Below are 19,882 nucleotides of genomic sequence, written 5' to 3'. Positions count from 1 at the left end.
GTCCCTGATGCGGTTTCTCATAAAACTTGCATTCTTTGGGCCAGTTCCAGGCCCACTGCAGGATAGCTGCAGTCTTTCTCCTGACTTTGCTCTTAGGTACTCTGGGTACTTACTGCCTTAAACGAATCTGTTGTGTCATCCATCCTAAGTGCCTGATGGCAGCACTTGAAGTTCATGCAATGCCTTCGGTACAAAAAGTCTAGCTGTTGAGTCATGCTGAGTATCGCCCAAATCCCCTGTCCTCAGGCACGCAAATTTCCAGTATCTGCATTTTCTGTCTTTCAGATCAATGGATATTTACATCATTGAAGCAGAAGCCTCGGGACTGCAGTGTTTGTCTCAACGTAAAAATGTAAACTCACAAGGAAGCAGCTAAATATACCAAGTGTCTTTTTTAATAAAAGGCAAAAGACAGCATACAGTAAAAAGAGAACACTGCGCGTAATAAAGATGGAGTTACCTGGCCTTGGGTTGACTCTTCTTTGCAGCAGCTTCACTTGCTTTGACTGGGTCTGGGAGCTTAGCAGGGATTGGAGAGTTCTGCAGATCCCAAAAATACTAGGTTTAGCGCTTTGAGGGCAAAAAAACAGTCAGAAATCATTTGCGAAATCACTACTATGAAGCATGGAGATTGCAGGATCCCCATAGCAGCTATTCCTCATGCTGGACGTAAGACAAACCCTTGCTGTTTGGTAGAGGGAAAAATTCAGTTCAGCTTTTTGACAATCTACTATCCGTGGAATCTGAACACAAAGCTTTGTAGTATGTCCTGGGTGTTTTACAAGACAACCTGGGAACAATGGCAGCAATAGTTATTAATACAGCTATAAAAACAAGCATAATTACAATGCTTTGTTCATAAAGATCATAAATAACCAACTGGACACGTGGAAAAAAAATAGGTTTCTTCTCATCTGGAAAGAACAAAAGATCTCATGTCACAGATACACATAACACTGAAAAAAAACTTGTCATTTTTCAATTGAAGTCTGTAAAGATAGGTGAAGAAGAAGCAGATGGTTGTGTAAGGTCTGATGTGGTTCAAATGCAAGTTGACTATTCTCAGCCAGACAGCAGACAAAATCACTATGTTTAAAACCAACTGCAGTGCAAATTACACACGCTATGATGAGTTTGCCTGGAAATCAAATTGGTTTCACAAGCATGGCCTAATTTTCCATGTTCACATGCAAAAGGTCTCTTGGTTGGCCTCACGCTGTTAACTGGGCAAGGAAGCAAATTGGAGACAGACAGAAATAAGAAACAACAACAACAAAACAACAGCACTGCTAATCACAAAAAATGAAATAGAGCCTCCTGACTAGAGACCAGGGGGATAATATGGCAATATCCCCGATATTTAGCAACTGTCATCCCCAGCCTCCCTACACAATGCCCTACATCAGTCCACTCCTTTGCTACTCACCTGGACGTTCTGGACCGGGCATTCCTTCTTTGCCAATTTGAATGCAAAGTAGGAGACCTGATAAATATCAGGTCTCTTATCAGGGTCTGGTTCAAGCATATACCCTTTAAAAGATAAAGATGTTAACATCAGAGCAGTAGAACAGATTCGCAGTCAGAGCTACAGCTGTAGCATAAGCAGATGCTAACAGGGTGCCTTGCCTCTTTCAAAGCACCCATTCAATCGTCAGCAGGACCGAGCTGATCATCAGGATCAGCTGAGAAAGGGGCTAGATGGCCAGCCAGGATGGACCAAGAAATATTTTCCAACACTGCTATGCATAACTTCATAGCTGCTATTGAAAGCTCAAAGCAAGGAGGGGGAAAAGCAGCCCTGCTTGGTCAGGGAATAGTGTTGGTTTTGACCTCTGCATTTCCAAGTGAACACACAGGAAAAGAGCTTGATCCAACCCTGGTGTGTCAGTGGGGCATACCATTGCCTTTGCATAAGGCAAAAAAATACCAGGCTGCTTTGAAAACACATCCAATTCTGTTACTCAAGATTATAGCTAAAAAAAATAATAATAAAAAAAACAAACGCTGTACTAAAAACAAGAGAGCTGCCCCAGCTTTGCCAAGAGTAATGCATTGTACCCTTAATTACACATTCACTCTAGGCAGTAGGTTATTTATAAATCAGTTCTGTTTCTCAATTCACAGAAGACGAATTCTTATCGCTAGTCTAAGTCACTGTGGTTCTTTTCAGTTCCTTATCCAAATAGATTTATTACTGGAGAAATACGTTTCTGCATAAATAGGCTTATTGTGCAAGTTTCTGTAGACTCTTAAACCAAGTGGTTGCCTGTTTTCCTTCCTTTTCAGAGTTCACTACAGCCCAGCCAAACAGAAATCTTTGCTGTAACTGTCTTTTGAAGAGTCATCTCCCAAGCTACTAGAAGATGATTTTATCCATCCCTGTGTGCAAGCAAGCCTCTTACAAGATGTGCAAAACAGCAACTGTTTTGCTGTGGGAGCAGGGAATATGAAAACAAAATGCTATTTTTTTTTCAAAGCTCCGTAGAAGTAGATTAAGCCACTGTCAGAGACACACTCACGGATGAGGCAGTGCATGTCTTGCGAATGCCGAGAATTATCTGGAATGGTGAAATTGCCATCACAGATTGCCACCTGACTCTCCCCAAACGGCAAGGTGAAGTAACACAACTTATACAGCAAACAGCCAAGTGCCTAAAGAGAGAGAACAGAGCAGGTGATTTAACAAACTGAAGCAAAGCAGGGAATCACACAACTCAAATACCATTGAAGATAACAGGGAAAAAGTACTCTAGCTTGTTCGATCACAGTGGTCCTGCATGACCTCAAGCCTACATTTTAACATCCCTTTGGTTGACTGAAAACGTAGTTATATGAGAAGATACATACATGAAGAGCTCTCCCTCACTAAGCTGAGATACCACAGGCAGTGGGGATCAGATGAGTAGCGCCACACACAACCCACAGTTCCACATAGCACTGTGCGTAGTGCAACCCTTCTCCTTAAACTGGCAAAGCCTGAGGCGTACTAAGAACAGGACAGAAGCAGGTATAAAGCAAGATCTCCAAATCTACACAGACCTTACACTGGTATATGTTACTACACATAGGTACACAGAAGAATTTTTTTCTATTCTCAACATATCAAGAGTAAAAAAGCAAAGTTAATAGCAAAAATAAATGTCATCTATCATCCTTAATACTTTTATTCTGACAAAAAAAAAAAGCAAAAACTGGTTACCAAGTGAAGGGATGAAAGACACGGACTCCTGATGGTTCTTGAATGGGAGACCTTTATCGCCCTTTTTCACTACTACATATACTTTCCCCGTAGCCCCACGCGCTGTCCATGCACCCAAATCTGTCATACAATTGGTTAGAGACCCTCGGACACGCGCCTCGAGCCAGCCAGCAACTGGCCACTGCCCAAAGCTCATCTTTAACACTGTAGCCAATTTATTTTATCTTGACCTTGCTCAAGTTTTTGGTTCTACCGCTGTTTTCCTCATTATCTCTAACTCAGGGACGTGTGAAACAGCACAAAGCTCCCTGCAAATTCTTTTCCCACAACCAAGCTTAAGCTGTACCAGTTCACACAACCTTTCAACCATTATAATTGTGTACCAGAGAGGTATACAGATATGTCTGCAGGCTGCTAGGTTCTATCATTGTTCCATCTATTTTCAGGCTGCTTTTGACAGCAAGGAGAACCACCTATCTGAAAATAAAATGGAAAATTTGTACAAATGGCTAATTATGAAACACTGCCACCATCCCAAAGAGGAGAGGGGGAACACGTTTCCTAATCCTAAGCAACTCATCATCTGCTTGTATTTTTTGTCATAGGATTTCACAATTAAATTGCACTCGTTTAAAATAACCTCAATGAAATTTGAGGAAAGAGAGATTACAAGCAGGACAGCCACTGCAATAGGCCCTAAAGTTGAGGCCCCACTGTGCGCAACACTGCGTGCTTGTTTGGAAACACTCAGCAGGTCACTTGAAGAGAATTCCTTCCACATCAGGAAGAGGAGGACAGTTTGAGCATCTGCATCTCTACCCCTCCCCATTATCACAAGGAGCGCAAACCTTGGGTTCTCCTCTAGCTGCCTCGGAGGCCCTGACAATCTTTTCACAGTGTTACAGCTGTGACCTCCCCTCTCTAGGTCTCAGCAAGGCAAGTGACCTGACACTGGTACAGGGCCCAGTTCCACAAACCTCCTGCTGAACTCAGCAGTGCAAGAGCCCCATAGGAGCTGCTACATTCCTGACTCTTGGCTGATCTCACAGATAGGATGGAGGACTCTTCCCAGCAGATGCCATGCCAGCTATTTTGCCTCTTGCATATGCAGACACACAACTATTGAGGACACATTAAACCTCTCCTTATACTGCTTCCGCTTTGTTATTTCCCAGCTCAGGGCTTTAGAAACTATACAAACACACTCTGAAATAGCATTTTAAACAAAAAACTCTTTTGCTGACTTGCCACTACACTAGAGACAGCACAGGCTTTTTTCCACCTCCATCACAACTAAAAGCAAGCCTACCTTCCTTGACTAGGTTATCCAGTAATTTAACCAGTAATCCAGGTGCACTTTGCTTTCAACATGAACACCACAGCAAGGCTGCACTAATCATTAGAAACAGCAGTGCAAAAGCTTGGTCTTTGGCCAGGTTTGACAACGCTGAGCTGCATTACACTGTCCAGGAGAAGCATACTGTTATTTCTTGGGGACGGTCTATTTTCTCCATTTTCTATCTTCTGATGACCAGTGACTTTAATTTCACGTGACTGTCCAACCAAGGCACAAGAAGTCACAAGACCCTGAATTTTCTGTTTTATCTGTTTTATGACATGAAATCAGGTTTGCATTGTTCAACCCTGACATTTCATACATCTCTATATTAAAACCACATGCAAGACAGCATGCAAAGAACCAATCGTGTTTTATCCACATACCAGCCCGTTTAGCAGTAACTTATCAGAAGTGTCAAGCAGAGGAACTCTTTATTCAGGAACTGTCCAGTCTTTTATGAAAACTAGGTTAGTCCAAGCCAGAAAGTTACTCTGTCATTATGATAAGGAAATCAAGCTGCAGCCTGATTTTATGTTAACTGGGTTTTATACATACCCATATGTCTGCTTTTGTAGTAATAAGTTTGCCACTATACAGGTTGACCATTTCTGGTGCTCTGTAGGATAACGTAGTGTACCTGTAGAAAAAAGATCCATCAGTGAGTTCAAAATTGATAGCAGAAGCATTTCCACCACCCCACATTTTAAAATAGTTCAAAATTCATTCTTTCCCTATTTGTTTTAGGGCAAATACTAAACATAAATGATTTATTTTTTTTTAATCAATAACAGCTTCTGCTGCATGCCTCTAACTAGAAAATATTGACCACTGCAAACCACCCTGGGAAACCAAAGCAATAGCCAAGGTCCTTTCAATAGCAAGAAATTTACTCACAAAACAGGACAGTCATTTTAAGAACTAAAACAGAAACTTTCAAGTATTCACAATATTAACAAAGTCAGTAGTCAAATGTCCTCTGCAATGTCCTTACTGCTGGGGCTTTGGCCAACCTACAAATATTGTAACTGGATACATGGCTCCTAATAAGTAGACTTCCATACCAGGATTCCTAATTGGAGTCATTATGGACACAGGAAAGGTTATTTTGGAGCTCAAACTGGAAATAGAGTCTGCCACATTTTAGCAAGTTACTAGAGCTATAGAAGATAGAAACAGAGACAGTTTGAGATTCTTACAGACCTACTGGTAGGAAGAAACCTTGTAATTTCTGCAGTAGCACCTTCCATGCTATTTGTCTTTATCACAAGAAAGCATTGCTAAGGGCAAAGTTTCTGTAGGCTTGTTAATAAGCATACAAATATGGCATTCCAAAGGGACTGCAAAGCAAGACTAAGAGAGCTCTGAAAATTTCAGTCAAGCACGTCTAGGAAATCCATGCACTTATAATTGAATCCTAACAAAAAGGAAGCATTTGCACACATTTGTAACACACTGCTTTCCAGCCAGAGCATTGCACTAACAGTGCTGGAAAGTACGCAGTAGAGATGCTCTTAAAACTAAAGCAAGAGCAAGGACATGGCATCGGGTCCATCCCTGATCTAGGCCCTACTGGACTATGAGTTGAGTTCCCCTTTTAAAAGCATATCTAGGCACACCTCACTGTAACCACTCTATCTGAGCCAAATTAAACACCTCAAGATCCATCCACTTTCTACAGAGAGTTGAGAAACTGGGCCATGTCACTGCGGGGTTTTAACATGAGCAGCCCATGGAGGACAGGCATTTTTGTCATTTGCTATGTTTGCAGCTCAAAGAAACCACGATAGATGAGGGACAGAGCCAGACTGATTTCACACGTAACCAAGCACTACCTTATCAAGGTGGGCAACTTCCCTGCATTGTTACACTCAGCCCTTCAGGTCTAGGGCAATTACATCAAGCTCAGGGCTTTATTGTTTCACCTTTCCCCAGCCCTTATTTACCTCTAGCAGGTCCCTCTATGCAGCAGCATCCAACCTGCTGCAACAGGCACGTGTAAAACCTAGTCCCAGTACATGGAAAAATTACCCTTCAAATTATGTCCACTCTGAAAAAAAAAAAAAGCACTTACTTTTTGATCTCCTCCTCTACCGCATTCACCCCTTCTGTTTGAGGGTTCTGGAATTTGTTAGTGGCACTTCCAAAGTCACACAGGACATAGTGGCCACGATCATGCAGCAGGATATTTTCAACCTATAAGCATTGCAGACACATACAAAAACCACTCCATTAGACAAAAAACAAAAACAAAAAACCCCCACTTGTTTTCTTTAGATGACCCAGGTTTTTTAGTGCCTGAAAACATATCAGACATGTCAGACAAACGCATAACATGACAGCAAAGAAAATATGCATCAAAACTATCACACCTCCTAAAATAGAAGTCAAATCACAGAAGCATAGTTGTAACGCTGCCTTCCATTCTGCCACATTTCCTTTCTCCTTCTCTTTCATTCTCTTTCTGCAAACACATCACCCTGCCTCTTTTAAGACTACTGCGTGCTTCAGGATAAGAGCTGCATGTTTCAGTGTCTTCAGTGCCCAACTTCCTTCAGCCAATACAGTGCACAGTCTGCAATCTCAATTTGGGACAGCTAATACAAGCTCTCCACAGCTTTGTAATGAACTACACCCCTCGCTGTCTAGTGGAGAAGAAAGGATAGTAATGAATGACAACACACACTTCCATACTTCATGAAATTAGCATACAACTCCATTTTTTTCCCTGCAGTTCACTTGTCACTTAGGGATTTATTTATAACAAACTTAACCTTATGCTCACACTTCAGCTGCTTTTTATCGCATTGTATACCCCACGGTCCCTAAACAGTGACTGCATCAACAGAGGCTCCTCCAGGATGCTGAAAATATGACCCCGTTCTTTGAAATATTATTTGCCAGTTTGAATCAAGCAGCAGTATACTGAAACAAGTACCTGTGGTAGCTGAAAATCAGTGGAGTCATTGCCTTTCTCCTAAATACTTCCCCTTAATCATGCATTAACAAAAATCTGCCGTGTATCCACCTAAGAAAGCAATCCAAATGTTATGATACTGACACAAGGCATGGAAAACCTGGGTTCAGTTCTTTGCTTTGGCATATCATCCCTACATTCCAGTTTCTCATCTATACAGTGGATAGGATTAACATCATGTTCTCTCAGGGGAATATTGAAAAAAAAACTTTAAAAATTGTCTAAGTCAAAGCCAAATGCTGAGATACAACAAGAAGACATACCGATTGTATATTAAAAACAAAAAACACTACCACCAACAAAAAGCATCACATAAGTAGTCACTAAAAATCTTTTTGAAATAGACTTCCCCATCAAGGACCATTTTTACAAAAAGAGAATGAAGGAGTCAGCCTTTTAAGCACCAGAAAACCCAGCCAAATTAGAGCAGCTGAGGGGAAAAATGCTGGCTCGAAACCAAGGGTTAAACAAAACCCCTTCCCCTCTCTGCCATCCATCTGCTTTGAACAAACCATTGCACACAGATGTTCTCCCTACCAGATCAACACTGACAGCGTTATTCCCCATTCCCTTCAAACACGCTGCAAACATTTCCAGAAGATTCCTTCCGCTTTATCTGACTGAGAAGTCTGACGTGACTTCTCATTGCAAGTTTTATTAAAAAATTAGCACTGGAATACTCAGCAAGCAGGCTTGATCAGTAACTAACAGAGAAGAAAACAACAAAAACCAAGAACCACTAAACCAGCAGAGCAGAGTACCTGAATTACTGCTACAGGCTGCCAGGCCCAAGGAGCCTGTCTGTTACAAACAAGACGGAGGTGCCTCTTTCCAGTCAAAGACCCAGAAAGCTGTCCAATTTTCAGCACTTCTGAGTGCCTACAACTCCAGCTGTGGTCTTGAATGTTTCTGACACATACAAAATCAGATTTGGACTCCAAATAAAAATCGACAAGGGAAAGCTATGAGTCGCCTTAAGTTCTGTTAGCTACAAAACGTAATTAGTTTTCGTCATCACTCTCTGAAACAAATGCTAACCTGTGCTAAAACTAAGTGGTAAAAGACACTGCATAGCCACAGACTGGCAAGTGATAAGACTTTCTTCAACTAGCAAAATCAACACACTTCATCCTCTCATAACCACAACTTCTAAGATGGGTATGTCTAAGGGCAGGTAGTGATTTGGGAAGGTTTCATGATTGAGGCGCCCTTGCCCTTTCTGACTGCTTCCCAGCACCTACAGGTTTGTCTAAAGATGTTTCAGTTTCTCTTCCTCCCCAGCACTATTCACTACTTACTTCCAAAAGCTTATTTAGTATTTCAGAGCAAAAAGATGAATGCAACATGACACCTGTGAGCACTAACTGACTTTGGCCTGCGCTGTGTTTTTAAACATGGTCAATACAAGGGTGTGCCATCAGAGGACCGAGTAATTTTACAGGTCACACGGAACAGCGCTGTCCAAACAAATTCCAAGCAAAGGTTTGTTGGTGGCATTAGGGCAAGACTTGACATTACAAAGGTGCATAATAAAGAAGGCAAAGAGATGAGAGCAGCACAGCATAACTGTCTTATCATACCACAGAGAAGTGCAACACTGGCAAGATTCCTGATAAAATGAAAACAGAAGAAACTAAATCCTCAGCATAATAGTACAGCATTCTAGTTATTTCAGAAAGTAGAGAAAGCAAAGGAGAAGGGTGTTTTGATCAACCTCCTCTGTGCTGATTGACATAGGATTTTGCTGTATCTCACTGTCTTTTACAAGAAAAGTCAGCCAGTTATCTACTCCTGGAACCAGACGGTTTCAAACTAGTAGAAGTATCACAGGTAGAAGTGGGAGACCACTCGCCGCAGAAAGCTCAGAGATGTAAAAATTAAGCTGAGCTCTAAGCTGCTGCTTTAAAACAAAGTGAGCTATTGCATATGAGACAGGAAAGACAAAGTTAAATGTGAAACGAGTTATGCAGACAACTGCCACCAGATACGGGGTACTCGTTTAAATCATTATCATTGCCACTAGATAAATTCTTCCACCCCTTCCACCTCACTAAATGCAATTCCCTCCAGGGTCTGACAGTTTTCTCTAGACAGATTCCAACACAGAAGCAAAGACTGCACAGCCAGGGAAATACAACAGACAGTCAGAAGGTTTGGTCATTTGTTCTTTGCTGTTAAAAGGCCCAAACTAGAGGCACAGGAAGCATTCTTACTCCAGTGAGAGAGGAACAAAAATAAACTTTAGGTAATGCCCTGCAGCATCAATGGCCTACTAACCCTGAGGCTGAGGTAAATAGCTGCAAGAACAAGCAAAGGTCAATACATGATGCAAGCCTACTGCCTTGTTTACACGGCCTGTACAAGGGTCTAACTACAGTAGAGGCACCTGAGAATCTTCCAAATTTTATATTTTTTTCAGGAAAATGCAGCATCAGTGTACACCTGTGTTTGTGGCAATCAAAGCACATGAAACTAACCAGCACATCCTGTACAGGACATCATGCAGCTGTAAGCAGACAGGGGCACACCGACACACCTCCTGATAGTTAACAGGTCACGAATGAAAACCATGAACACAGGGGCCAGGTACCATCTTTTTCATGACAACAGGTCATTCTGCTTCAGGAAAAGCCTGCTGGGTTAACTCAAAATCAAGGTCACAAAGTAACAGAGCTGAATTTGTCTGAAAGGGCTTAAAGACTATTCATGAATCCCTTCTGCTGGCAGATCCCTCAGGGCAAGAACCTCCACTGTTAAGGGTAAAATCAAAGAGCTGGAAGGCAGAAAAAGTATGTCTACAAAGTCAACATTTGCCTGTTCTTCGACAGGGTTACATTCACTCATAAACCACTTACCCAGCAGATGCCTTTCCTTACACTCTGATCATTCACAAACCTTTCTGGCCCTTAATCTCTCTTGGATTTGTGCAGCTCCGCCTTTGTATTCAATTTCAACTCAAAGTCAACACGTATCTAAATCATCAATTCCGTGTTAATACTTAGATCCCCAGTTACAACTGGAGCTCCAGAGGTCATCATGAGGAGTGGCCAGCAGGTGGAAGGAAGTGATTGCCCCCTCTGCTCTGCCCCTGTGAGGCCTCCCTTGGAGTGCCGCGTTCAGGTCTGGGGCCCCCATCACAGGAAGGATGTGGAGCTGTTAGAGCAGGTCCAGAGGAGGACCAAAAAGTTGATCAGAGGGCTGGAGCACCTCTCCTATAGAGAAAGGCTGAGAGAGCTGGGGTTGTTCAGCCTGAAGAGAAGAAAGCTTCAGGGAGACCTCATTGCAGCTTTTCAGTACTTAAAGGGGGCTTATAAAAAAAAAAAAAAAGAAAAAAAAGAGCAACTTTTTGCTCAGGCAGGTAATGATGGAATGAGGGGGAGTGGTTTTAAACTGAAAGAGGGGAGACCTAGATTAGAGGTTAAGAGGAATTTCTTCACTCAGGCGGTGGCGAGGCACTAGAACAGGTTGTCCCGAGAAACTGTGGATGCCCCAATCCCTGGAGGTATTCAAGACCAGGTTAGACGAGGCCCTGGGCAACCTGATCTAATGGGTTGCATCGTTGCCCATGGCAGTGGGGTTGGAACTAGGTGATCTTTAAGGTCCCTTCCAACCCAAGTCATTCTATGAAAACATGTCTTAAAACAGAGAAAAGCCAGGTCTCTAACCTCAGGCACAAATTACCAACCAAGAGAACCAGAACTTGAGAGTTCATTTCAATATAGAGAGTAATACTAAAGATTAACTTACTAATCCATTACAGATGTGAATGAAATCATTCACTTACCACACAATGAGTTTGGTTTTTTTTACAAAAAAAAAAAAAAAGAAGGATTTGAAGCCAAAACCATAATAGCAGGGGTTAATGTCAACTGAAGAGGTTCTTGCTCCTAAGCCTTATTCTCTCACCCCAACTTTCCTTGCCTGTTCAAACTCCTGGGAGATGTCCATAGGCTTAAATTCAGTCCTCAAATCCATAGGACTCCACCCATTTCACAGCACTCTAGAAAAACAGATGTCAGACTTGTTTCATACATTTAAACTAACTGAGCAGTGGGGTCATGATCATTTGAAACACACTAAAGCGTACCAGACCCTGAGAATTTTTTTCCCCTGCGCTGCCTGGTTGTTCTTAGCACACGAGTTATCTTTTGCTCCTATAAAACAATAGCCAGCAGCATGAAACAAGCATCTGTTGAGGGCTCTGAAAGCAGACTGACCCACAAAGCACATCTGAATTTCAAATGTACAGCCAAGAAGGCGGCTTGTGTGAATATATTATTCATGCATTTTATGATCTAGTTGAGAAGAAAAGGGAACGTCTTTTTGTGTGTGTTTGATTATAGGTGTGGGATTTTTCAAAAGCTCTCCCTGCTGGCCTTGCTCTGCTCCCATCTGAGCGCACAGAGCCTTAGAATTCACTTGCACAGTCAACAGCTAGAGACCAGTTTCAAAAGCCTCTAACAACTCCTGACCCAAGGCCAACATCTCTGGGGTGATCCTTTTAATGTGGGTCCAGGAAACGGATTTACTGCGCACTTTCTGTGAACTACCTTATAATATCAACAGTGTTTCAGGTGGTAGAAAGTCACTGTGAATAATTCATCAGATACATTCTGGCACATCTGTGCAAAACAGAATTATTCAAACATTTGTGTTTATAAAGTAGATCTATAGATGGTAAACATATAGTAAGCGGCAATGAGAGACATTTTTTCCCCAAAAATCTTCCAAGAGAGAGAGGCATTTGTACCCAACTTTCCCTTGTTACAAAGGACAGAAACACAGGACCAGCTTTCAAAGCCTGTCTGCCATGGTGTAAGCATGCACACGCTCTCCTGTATTACTGGAGTCCACAACTCACCTTTAGATCCCTGTGGATTATTGGTGTTTTACACTGATGCAGCCTCGCTACGGCTTCACAGGTGTCACAAAAGATCTGCAGGACCTCATTCTCAGTGAAACCTGTCTGCAGGCGTTGGTTCATGAGGTTCACCACCTGCCCTCCTGAGGAGAAAAATGCCAAGAATGAGAGCAAGTGTGCCAAATCAGATCCAGTCTTGTCCAAGCCCCAGTCCTACCAGACCTACTTTGTCTTAGACTGCTCCCTAAACTGTGGCTGCACAGTCAGCACACAAGATTCATGAGTTCAAATTCAAAGTTTGTAACAAGCTTCCCCCCCCACAGGTTTTTGGGAACTTGCTTTGTCATCTTGTTCAATTTTCTTCCCTCTTTGCCTAAATCCAAGGGGATTTTTCATATCTGCCGGCAGACATCGCATCTTATCTTGTCTTTGGACTATGCTTCAGCAGCAGCAAGTTACCTTCTAAGGCCCTCATCACCTCGCTGTGTTAACACTGAAATATAATTCTAACTAAGCAGTGTTTTTTCCTTCGTCCTCAAGAGTAAATGTTTTTGTCAGACTAGATGAATAGAGTGCTGAATGCGGGGCACCCACAGTCCACAAAACAGTCTGCAAGAGGGAGGAAGAAGACTCCATAAAACATACATTACTAGATGGTTTGGCCAAAATCATAGACTGGCAAAATCTGTCTGTACAAGTGGAACCTTCCACATTTGTTACTCTTTGAATGAGTCCTGGATTTGCCTCAACTTCGAGATTCTCTTGCTGTCAAGGACTTTTCAAAAAAAAAAAAAAATCCACAGAGTTCTTCCCCCTCTAAACATCTTCGACACGCAGAGGGGAAAAAAAACAATACATTTTTGAACCATTGGCAAAGGGAACTGTATCATTTAACATACGTGTTGGAAAACTTCATAACCAAGGTACAAAAGCTCTAAAGAAAAGCTGAGCCCGATAAGTAAGTAGTTCAGCTGTGAATATTTTGCGCTCAAAATGAGTGCAGTTGTGCACATAAAGATGCATTAACTTGGTTTAAGCAGCTGTTTATCACAAACTGAGGATAATGAGGGGAAATTCAATGTATCACAGAATGCTAGGGATCCTAGGGATCGGAAGGGACCATGAAAGACCATCTAGTCCAATCCCCCTGCTGGAGCAGGAACACCTAGGTCACATCACACAGGAACACGTCCAGGCGGGTTTTGAATGTCTCCAGAGAAGACTCCACAGCCCCCTGGGCAGCCTATTCCAGAGTTTTGTCACCCTCACCGTAAAAAAGATTTGTCTCATATGTAAGCAGAACCTCCTATGTTCCAGCTTGCACCCATTGCCCCTTGTCCTATGACTGGATGTCACCCAGCAGAGCCTGGCTCCATCCTCCTGACACTCACCCTTTACAGATTTATAAACATGAATAAGGTCACCCCTCAGTCTCCTCTTCTCCAAGCTAGAGAGACCCAGCTCCCTCAGCCTTTCCTCTTAAGGGAGATGCTCCACTCCCTTAATCATCCTCGTGGCTCTGTGCTGGGCTCTCTCAAGCAGTTCCCTGTCCTTCTTGAACTGAGGGGCCCAGAACTGGACACAATATTCTAGATGTGGTCTCACCAGGGCAGAGTAGAGGGGGAGGAGAACGTCTCTTGACCTACTAATCACACCCCTGCTGATACACCCCAGAATGCCATCGGCCTTTTTGGGCACAAGGGCACAGTGCTGGCTCACTGTCATCCGACTGTCCACCAGGAACCCCAGGTACCTCTCCCCTTCGCTGCTTTTCAGCAGGGCAGTCGCCAACTTTTCCTGGTGTCTGGGGTTGTTCTTGCCCAGATGCAGGACTCTACACTTGACCTCGTTACATTTCACTAAATTTCTCCCCACCCAATTCTCCAACCTGTTGAGGTCCCACTGGACGGCAGCACAGCCTTCTGGCATGTCAGCCACTCCTCCCTGTTCAGTGTCATCAGCAAACTTGTTGATGGCGCACTCTGTTTCCTCATCCAAGTTGTTGATGAATATATTGAACAACAGTGGTGTTAGTACTGACCCCTGAGGGTCCACTAGCTACAGGCCTCCAGCTCGACTCCATCCCATTGACCACAACCCTCTGGCTTCTTTCCTTCAGGCAGTTCACAGTCCACCTCACTACTTGATTGTCCAGACCACACTTCCTCAGTTTAGCTGCGAGGATGCTGTGGGAGACGGTACCAAAGGCTTTACTGAAATCAAGATAGACACATCCACTGCTTTACCATCATCTATCCACCTGGTTATGTCTTCGTAAAAGGCTATCAGGTTGATTAAGCATGACTTCCCCTTGGTAAAGCCATATTGACTGCCCCTAATGACCCTCTTATCCTTGATATGACTAGAGACAGAGCCAAGGACAAGTTGTTCCATCACCTTACCAGGGATGGAGGTGAGGCTGACCAGTCTATAGTTACCTGGGTCCTCCTTCTTGCCCTTTTTGAAGACTGGAGTGACATTTGCTTTCCTCCAGTCCTCAGGCACCTCTCCTGATGCCCACGACTTACCAAAGATGATGGAGAGTGGCCTAGCAATGACTTCCGCCAGCTCCCTCAGCACCCATTGGCGCATCCCATCAGGACCCATGGACTTATGGATGTACAAATTGCTTAATTGGTCCTTAACCCAGTCCTCATCAACTGAGGCAAACTCCTCCTTTATCCTGACTTCCTCTGGGGCCTCAGAGATACAGTGCTCCTCAGGACAGCCTCCGGCATTATAGACAGAGACAAAGAAAGCATTCAGTAACTCTGCCTTCTCTTTATCTTCTGTCACCAGGGCACCCACCTCATTCATCAGGGGGCCTACATTGCCTCTAGTGTTAGTTTTATCTGCAATGTATTTGAAGAAGCCCTTTCTGTTGTCCTTGAGCCCTCTTGCAAGGTTTAATTCTGAGGAGGTGTGGTGGTTTTACTTGGGTGGGCCGCCAAGCTCCACCACAGCTGCTCTCTCACTCCCCTTCCTCAAATGGAAAGGGGGAGAAAATATGCAAAGGGCTCAAGGGTTGATACATGGACGGGGAGAACACTGAACAATTATCATGACGGGCAAAACAGACTCAGAGTAGGGAGATGGTAAGATTTACTGTCTATTTACTACTAACAAGCTAGAAAAATGAGAAACAAAGGAAAGAAATCGAAAACACCTTACCCCCATCCACACTCTTCCACCCCCTTTCACCAAGTGGAACATGGGAATGGGGGAGTTGGAGTTGAAGTCAGTCTATAGCACTTTGCTGTTCCTTCTTGGTCACGCTCTTCCCCTGCTCCAAACTGGGGTCCCTCCCACAGGATACAATCCTTCCCAAACTGATCCTGTGTGGGCTTCCCACAGGCAGCAGCTCTTCAAGAACTGATCCAAACAGGGGTCCATGCCACGGAGTCCATCCATCAGGAGCACACTGCTCCAACCTGGGTCCCCCATGGGCAGCAGCTCCTGCCAGGTCCCCTGCTCCTGCGTGGGCTCCTCTCCACGGACTGCAGCTTAAACCCTGAGTCTGCTCTGGTGGGGGTCCTCCACAGGCCACAGCCTCCTTCAGGGCAGATCCACCTGCTCCGCTGTGGGCTCCTCCACAGGCTGCAGCGCAGAAATCTGCTCCGCCGTGGGACCCATGGGCTGCAGGGGGACAGCTTGCTCCACCAGGGGCCTCTCCACACGCTGCAGGGGAACTTCAGCTCCAGCGCCCGGAGCACCTCCTGCCCTCCTTCTGCATGGACCTTGGTGGCTGCAGAGAGCTTTCTCACTCCTCTCTCGCTCCCAGCTGCTGTTTCCCAGCATTTTTTCCCCTTCCTTAAAAATGCTTTCACACAGGGGCAAACAACATCGCTTAGTGGCCCAGCTCTGGCCATTATCTAACACGGGGCAGCTTCTGGATTCTTCTTGCAGAAGCCACCCCTATGGGCCCCTGCCACCAAAACCTTGCCACATAAACCCACTACAGGAGGCCTTAACTTTCTCAGTTGCCTCCCTACATCCTCTGACAACAGCCTTATATTCCTCCAAAGTGGCCAGCCCTTCCTTCAATAATCTGTAGACTCTCCTCTTCCACTTGAGTGCAGGGTTGCGATTCTGCTCGGTATTATGTTCCTGCCACATGAGATCCTGAACTCCACCATCCCATGGTCGCTGCAACTGAGGCTGCCCTCAACCTTCACTGCTTCACCCAGCCCCTCTTTGTTAGTGAGGACAAGATCCAGCAGTGCTCCTCTCCTAGTTGGCACGTCCACCATTTGCATCAATACACTGAAGGAACCTCCTGGACTGCGGAAGGCTGGCTGAGTAGGCCTTCCAGCAAGTGTCAGGGTAGTTGAAATCCCCCACGATAACCAGGGCCTGTGATTGCGAGGCTGCTATCAGCTGCCTGTAGAAGGCCTCGTCAACTTCCTCATCCTGATCTGGTGAAGCTGAATTGAATTGAAACGTAAAATTTCAATTCCCATGCTTCCGCCTCAGTGTTGGACACAGAGAGAGGCATGCGTCAAGGATGGTATCTGCAAGCTTGCAGCTCTTCTCCTTTCAAATGGACAGAAAGGCCTTAGAAAGACAGAGCTTACTTCATAAGCCCAAAATCTGGCACAGAGTGGAGAAGCTAATGAAGCTGGCAGGAAAAGATTCTGAATTGTCATGGTTTATACTTCCCTCCAGTGGGCTCTGCAACATAAAGCTGGGTATGAATTTACTGGCCTTGCCAGGACCCTTTCTTGCAACATTTCCTGTGCTGTTTAGGACTAAACTTCTAAAGGAATCATAACAGAAGTTCTTTGTAAAAACCACGCATAACATTCCTTTTGCAAGCAAATAAACCTAACACAAGCCAGTCAAGATTCCTGCACCAAAACGAACCAAAGATGGCGTGGCAGGACAGAAATATGTACAGTACATGTTTAAAGGCATTTCAGAATCAAAATGTTCTTGCTATGATGCACCTGGCTTCAGTTAAAAATCTGAACAGTCTTGAGAATACATATTTCCATGAGTTGCCACCATTGAAAACAGCCAGACTCCTGAAGTCGCCTGGCCAAAATATTCTTTTTGCTTAACACTCTATTCCTGCAAGAGGCATTTGAGTACAGCATATGCGTCATTTTCCAAACACCAAGTTCTAGCCATAAGAGATCAAAGCTTTGGGACAGCTGAAAAAAAAGTGGAAGAGTCTGTCTGGCTAGAGACAGACGAACACAAAGGTCAGAGGTAAAAGTAATGCTTTTTGGCTTCACATTACCCATTTCAAGCTTCTTCAAGAACAATCCTAAGTCAAACTGAAACAGAAAAAGCTTGCAGTATGACATACTGTGAAGAACAATTTCATTCCACAGCCTAGCCGCTATAGAAGAGCAACTTTTTGTGTGGCCAGCCTACGGAAAACAGCAACATATACTTACGGGTTCCTTTCACAACAGAAAGGATCTAGAGCCATCCTGGGCAGCGGCAAAGGTGGTAACAGTCCTATCAGAGCCTCACATATCATCCACTTCTCTACATTTAGTTTAGCTTTGCATTGTTCAAAACAGTTCTTTGGTATTCAAGGATGGACCAGGCCTAGGAATAAGGTTGCTCCATCCTTCCATTTAAAAAACAAACAAAAAAGACAACCAAAACCAACAAACAAAAACCCACTTGACTTGTGCAAGTTCCCTGTAAGCACTGGAAAGGGCCTATCTACCAACGAGGAACGCTGTGAGCCCACACTCACCTCGGCAGAAGTCCATTAGTATCAGCACTTCCCACACATCGCCACTGCTTACTGAGTTTATACTGGAATCAATGTATCCAACAATGTTCTTATGGCCAGATAGATCCCGCTGCAAGGTAAATATATTCAAAGCATAAGACAGCCATATAGAATGAGTAGCACTTTAATCTACAATGCACAGCTTTCCTAGTTCTTTCCCTGCCTAAGCACAAGCTTTTGCCAGTTTGGATTAATCATTGCATACAACTCGATCAAATCTAAGGTCTGTCTCTACCTGTTTTGCTTCCAGAAGGACCTGAGACAAACAACTGAGAACCAACCAACCTACTGAACTAACTCATTCAGGGGTCAGTGAGTCCAGATTTTTGGATGTTCCCTTGGATGGCCAAGGCCAAGCTCACTGCAGCTGCTCCTCCTTTATGTAGGGGGGAGAACAAGGCAGCTGTTTTGCAGTGGCTGTGCACAATTCATGTTCTGCTTACTTTTCTCCTCTCCTTCCTCTCTCTTCCACTAACAAACAGTCTCTCAAATCTTTGCATGCTTAAAAACCACTCAGGAAATAAAAAAAAAAAGTTGTTAGCTTGGTTTTAGAAGTACCTTATTTTACATGCCTTGATGGATTAAAGCGCAAGTTCTCATACCGATGACTTATCTATGACATGCTGAACCTGCAGGGAAGTCGTTTTTGTGACTGCCAGAGTTACACACGTTTCCAGGTGTGACAGCCACTCCCATGCTGTGCTCAGCTTTACCAGTAAAAGAAATCTAGATTTTGCTGGTAACATTTTGCTCTCTTCAGTAATTCTGTAGTGCTGCAGAAAGCTAAGTTTAAAATGCTTCTTTATTGCACAAAAGCTAGGAAATAAGATTTCCTTTTACTGATGTACTTGTTTTTCACAAAGATTAGTGCTTATGATAAGATTCAATATGAGAGCGAGCACGTCAGAAGGACACTTCTTGCATTCGCTTCCCAGGTTAGCCACACATTTCAGAGACACCAAAAAGACAGAGACAATGGAAAGCACTGGCAATTAAAATCCAAGTAAACAAGCTTTGTGAGCACAGTTAAAACCTTTGATGTAAGATCTAATCTCAACCTTTCCCATGTAGCATTAGCTATGGTGATGACAAAGTATGCCCCAAAACCTCACCGCACTATCTCACAAAATCCAGAAGTTAACTTTGAAGGTATTAACCTAATTAAAAGCTACTTTAAAAAACACTCTGAATTGCTACAGGTAAGAGCTTCTGATAAGAAGATAGTCTATCCCAAACAAATACTTCACATTATGAATTAGCAGAATGCATATTTTCTGTTTTCTTCTCCACTTCAGTTACTCAAAACGTTCATTGATACCTTGCAAATACAATTTCAAAAGTGGCACTTCCCACATTCACTAGGATCCAAGCAAGACTAACCAAATCCATTTAGATCATCTCAATGTTTTATTTGTTCAGAGATTAATAATTGTTTAAAACAACTACTAAAATAGCTATCCTATTACCTAATGCCTTGCATCCAATAATCTACAGAAACAAGCCAAGGCAGTAACTACCCCACACATACTGGTTTCAACCCACCAGCCTCACCAATACTGATATAGCCCTCATCCTAAACCAAAAGATTAGAAGCTGTTGTGACAAATTCATCTTGGCATGGAAGTCTTCCATTCATGTACTGATTTGTGTTCAGAAACTGCTGAATCAGAATTATTAGCCTTCGAGATGAAATCTCGAAGAGAAACACCCCAAACCGCACACACCTCTTCAGCTCTTCCCTTTCCCATCAAGTCTGG

General features: G+C 43.6%; 2 protein-coding genes across 13 annotated transcripts in view; one reads left to right on the top strand and one right to left on the bottom strand.

Moving 5' to 3' along the window:
- The window catches only part of VAMP8 (vesicle associated membrane protein 8), a 500,499-nt gene that overhangs the window by 115,133 nt on the left and 365,484 nt on the right, over nucleotides 1-19,882 (top strand). The gene's annotated exons all lie outside the window — the stretch shown is intronic.
- The window catches only part of AAK1 (AP2 associated kinase 1), a 90,066-nt gene that overhangs the window by 41,969 nt on the left and 28,215 nt on the right, over nucleotides 1-19,882 (bottom strand). For all 12 annotated transcript variants that reach the window (XM_083812074.1, XM_083812078.1, XM_083812079.1 and 9 more), the window contains exons 4-10: nucleotides 18,087-18,195; nucleotides 12,374-12,516; nucleotides 6,610-6,731; nucleotides 5,094-5,175; nucleotides 2,520-2,652; nucleotides 1,427-1,530; nucleotides 461-540 (exon numbers count right to left, since the gene is read on the bottom strand). In XM_083812074.1, coding sequence (XP_083668200.1) covers nucleotides 461-540; nucleotides 1,427-1,530; nucleotides 2,520-2,652; nucleotides 5,094-5,175; nucleotides 6,610-6,731; nucleotides 12,374-12,516; nucleotides 18,087-18,195 — 773 coding nt within the window. The remainder of the gene's footprint in view (nucleotides 1-460; nucleotides 541-1,426; nucleotides 1,531-2,519; nucleotides 2,653-5,093; nucleotides 5,176-6,609; nucleotides 6,732-12,373; nucleotides 12,517-18,086; nucleotides 18,196-19,882) is intronic.

The sequence above is a fragment of the Anser anser genome (genome assembly GCF_964211835.1).
Source record: "Anser anser genome assembly, chromosome: 26".
NCBI lineage: Eukaryota > Metazoa > Chordata > Aves > Anseriformes > Anatidae > Anser > Anser anser.
This window is presented reverse-complemented; position numbering and strand designations above follow the sequence as displayed.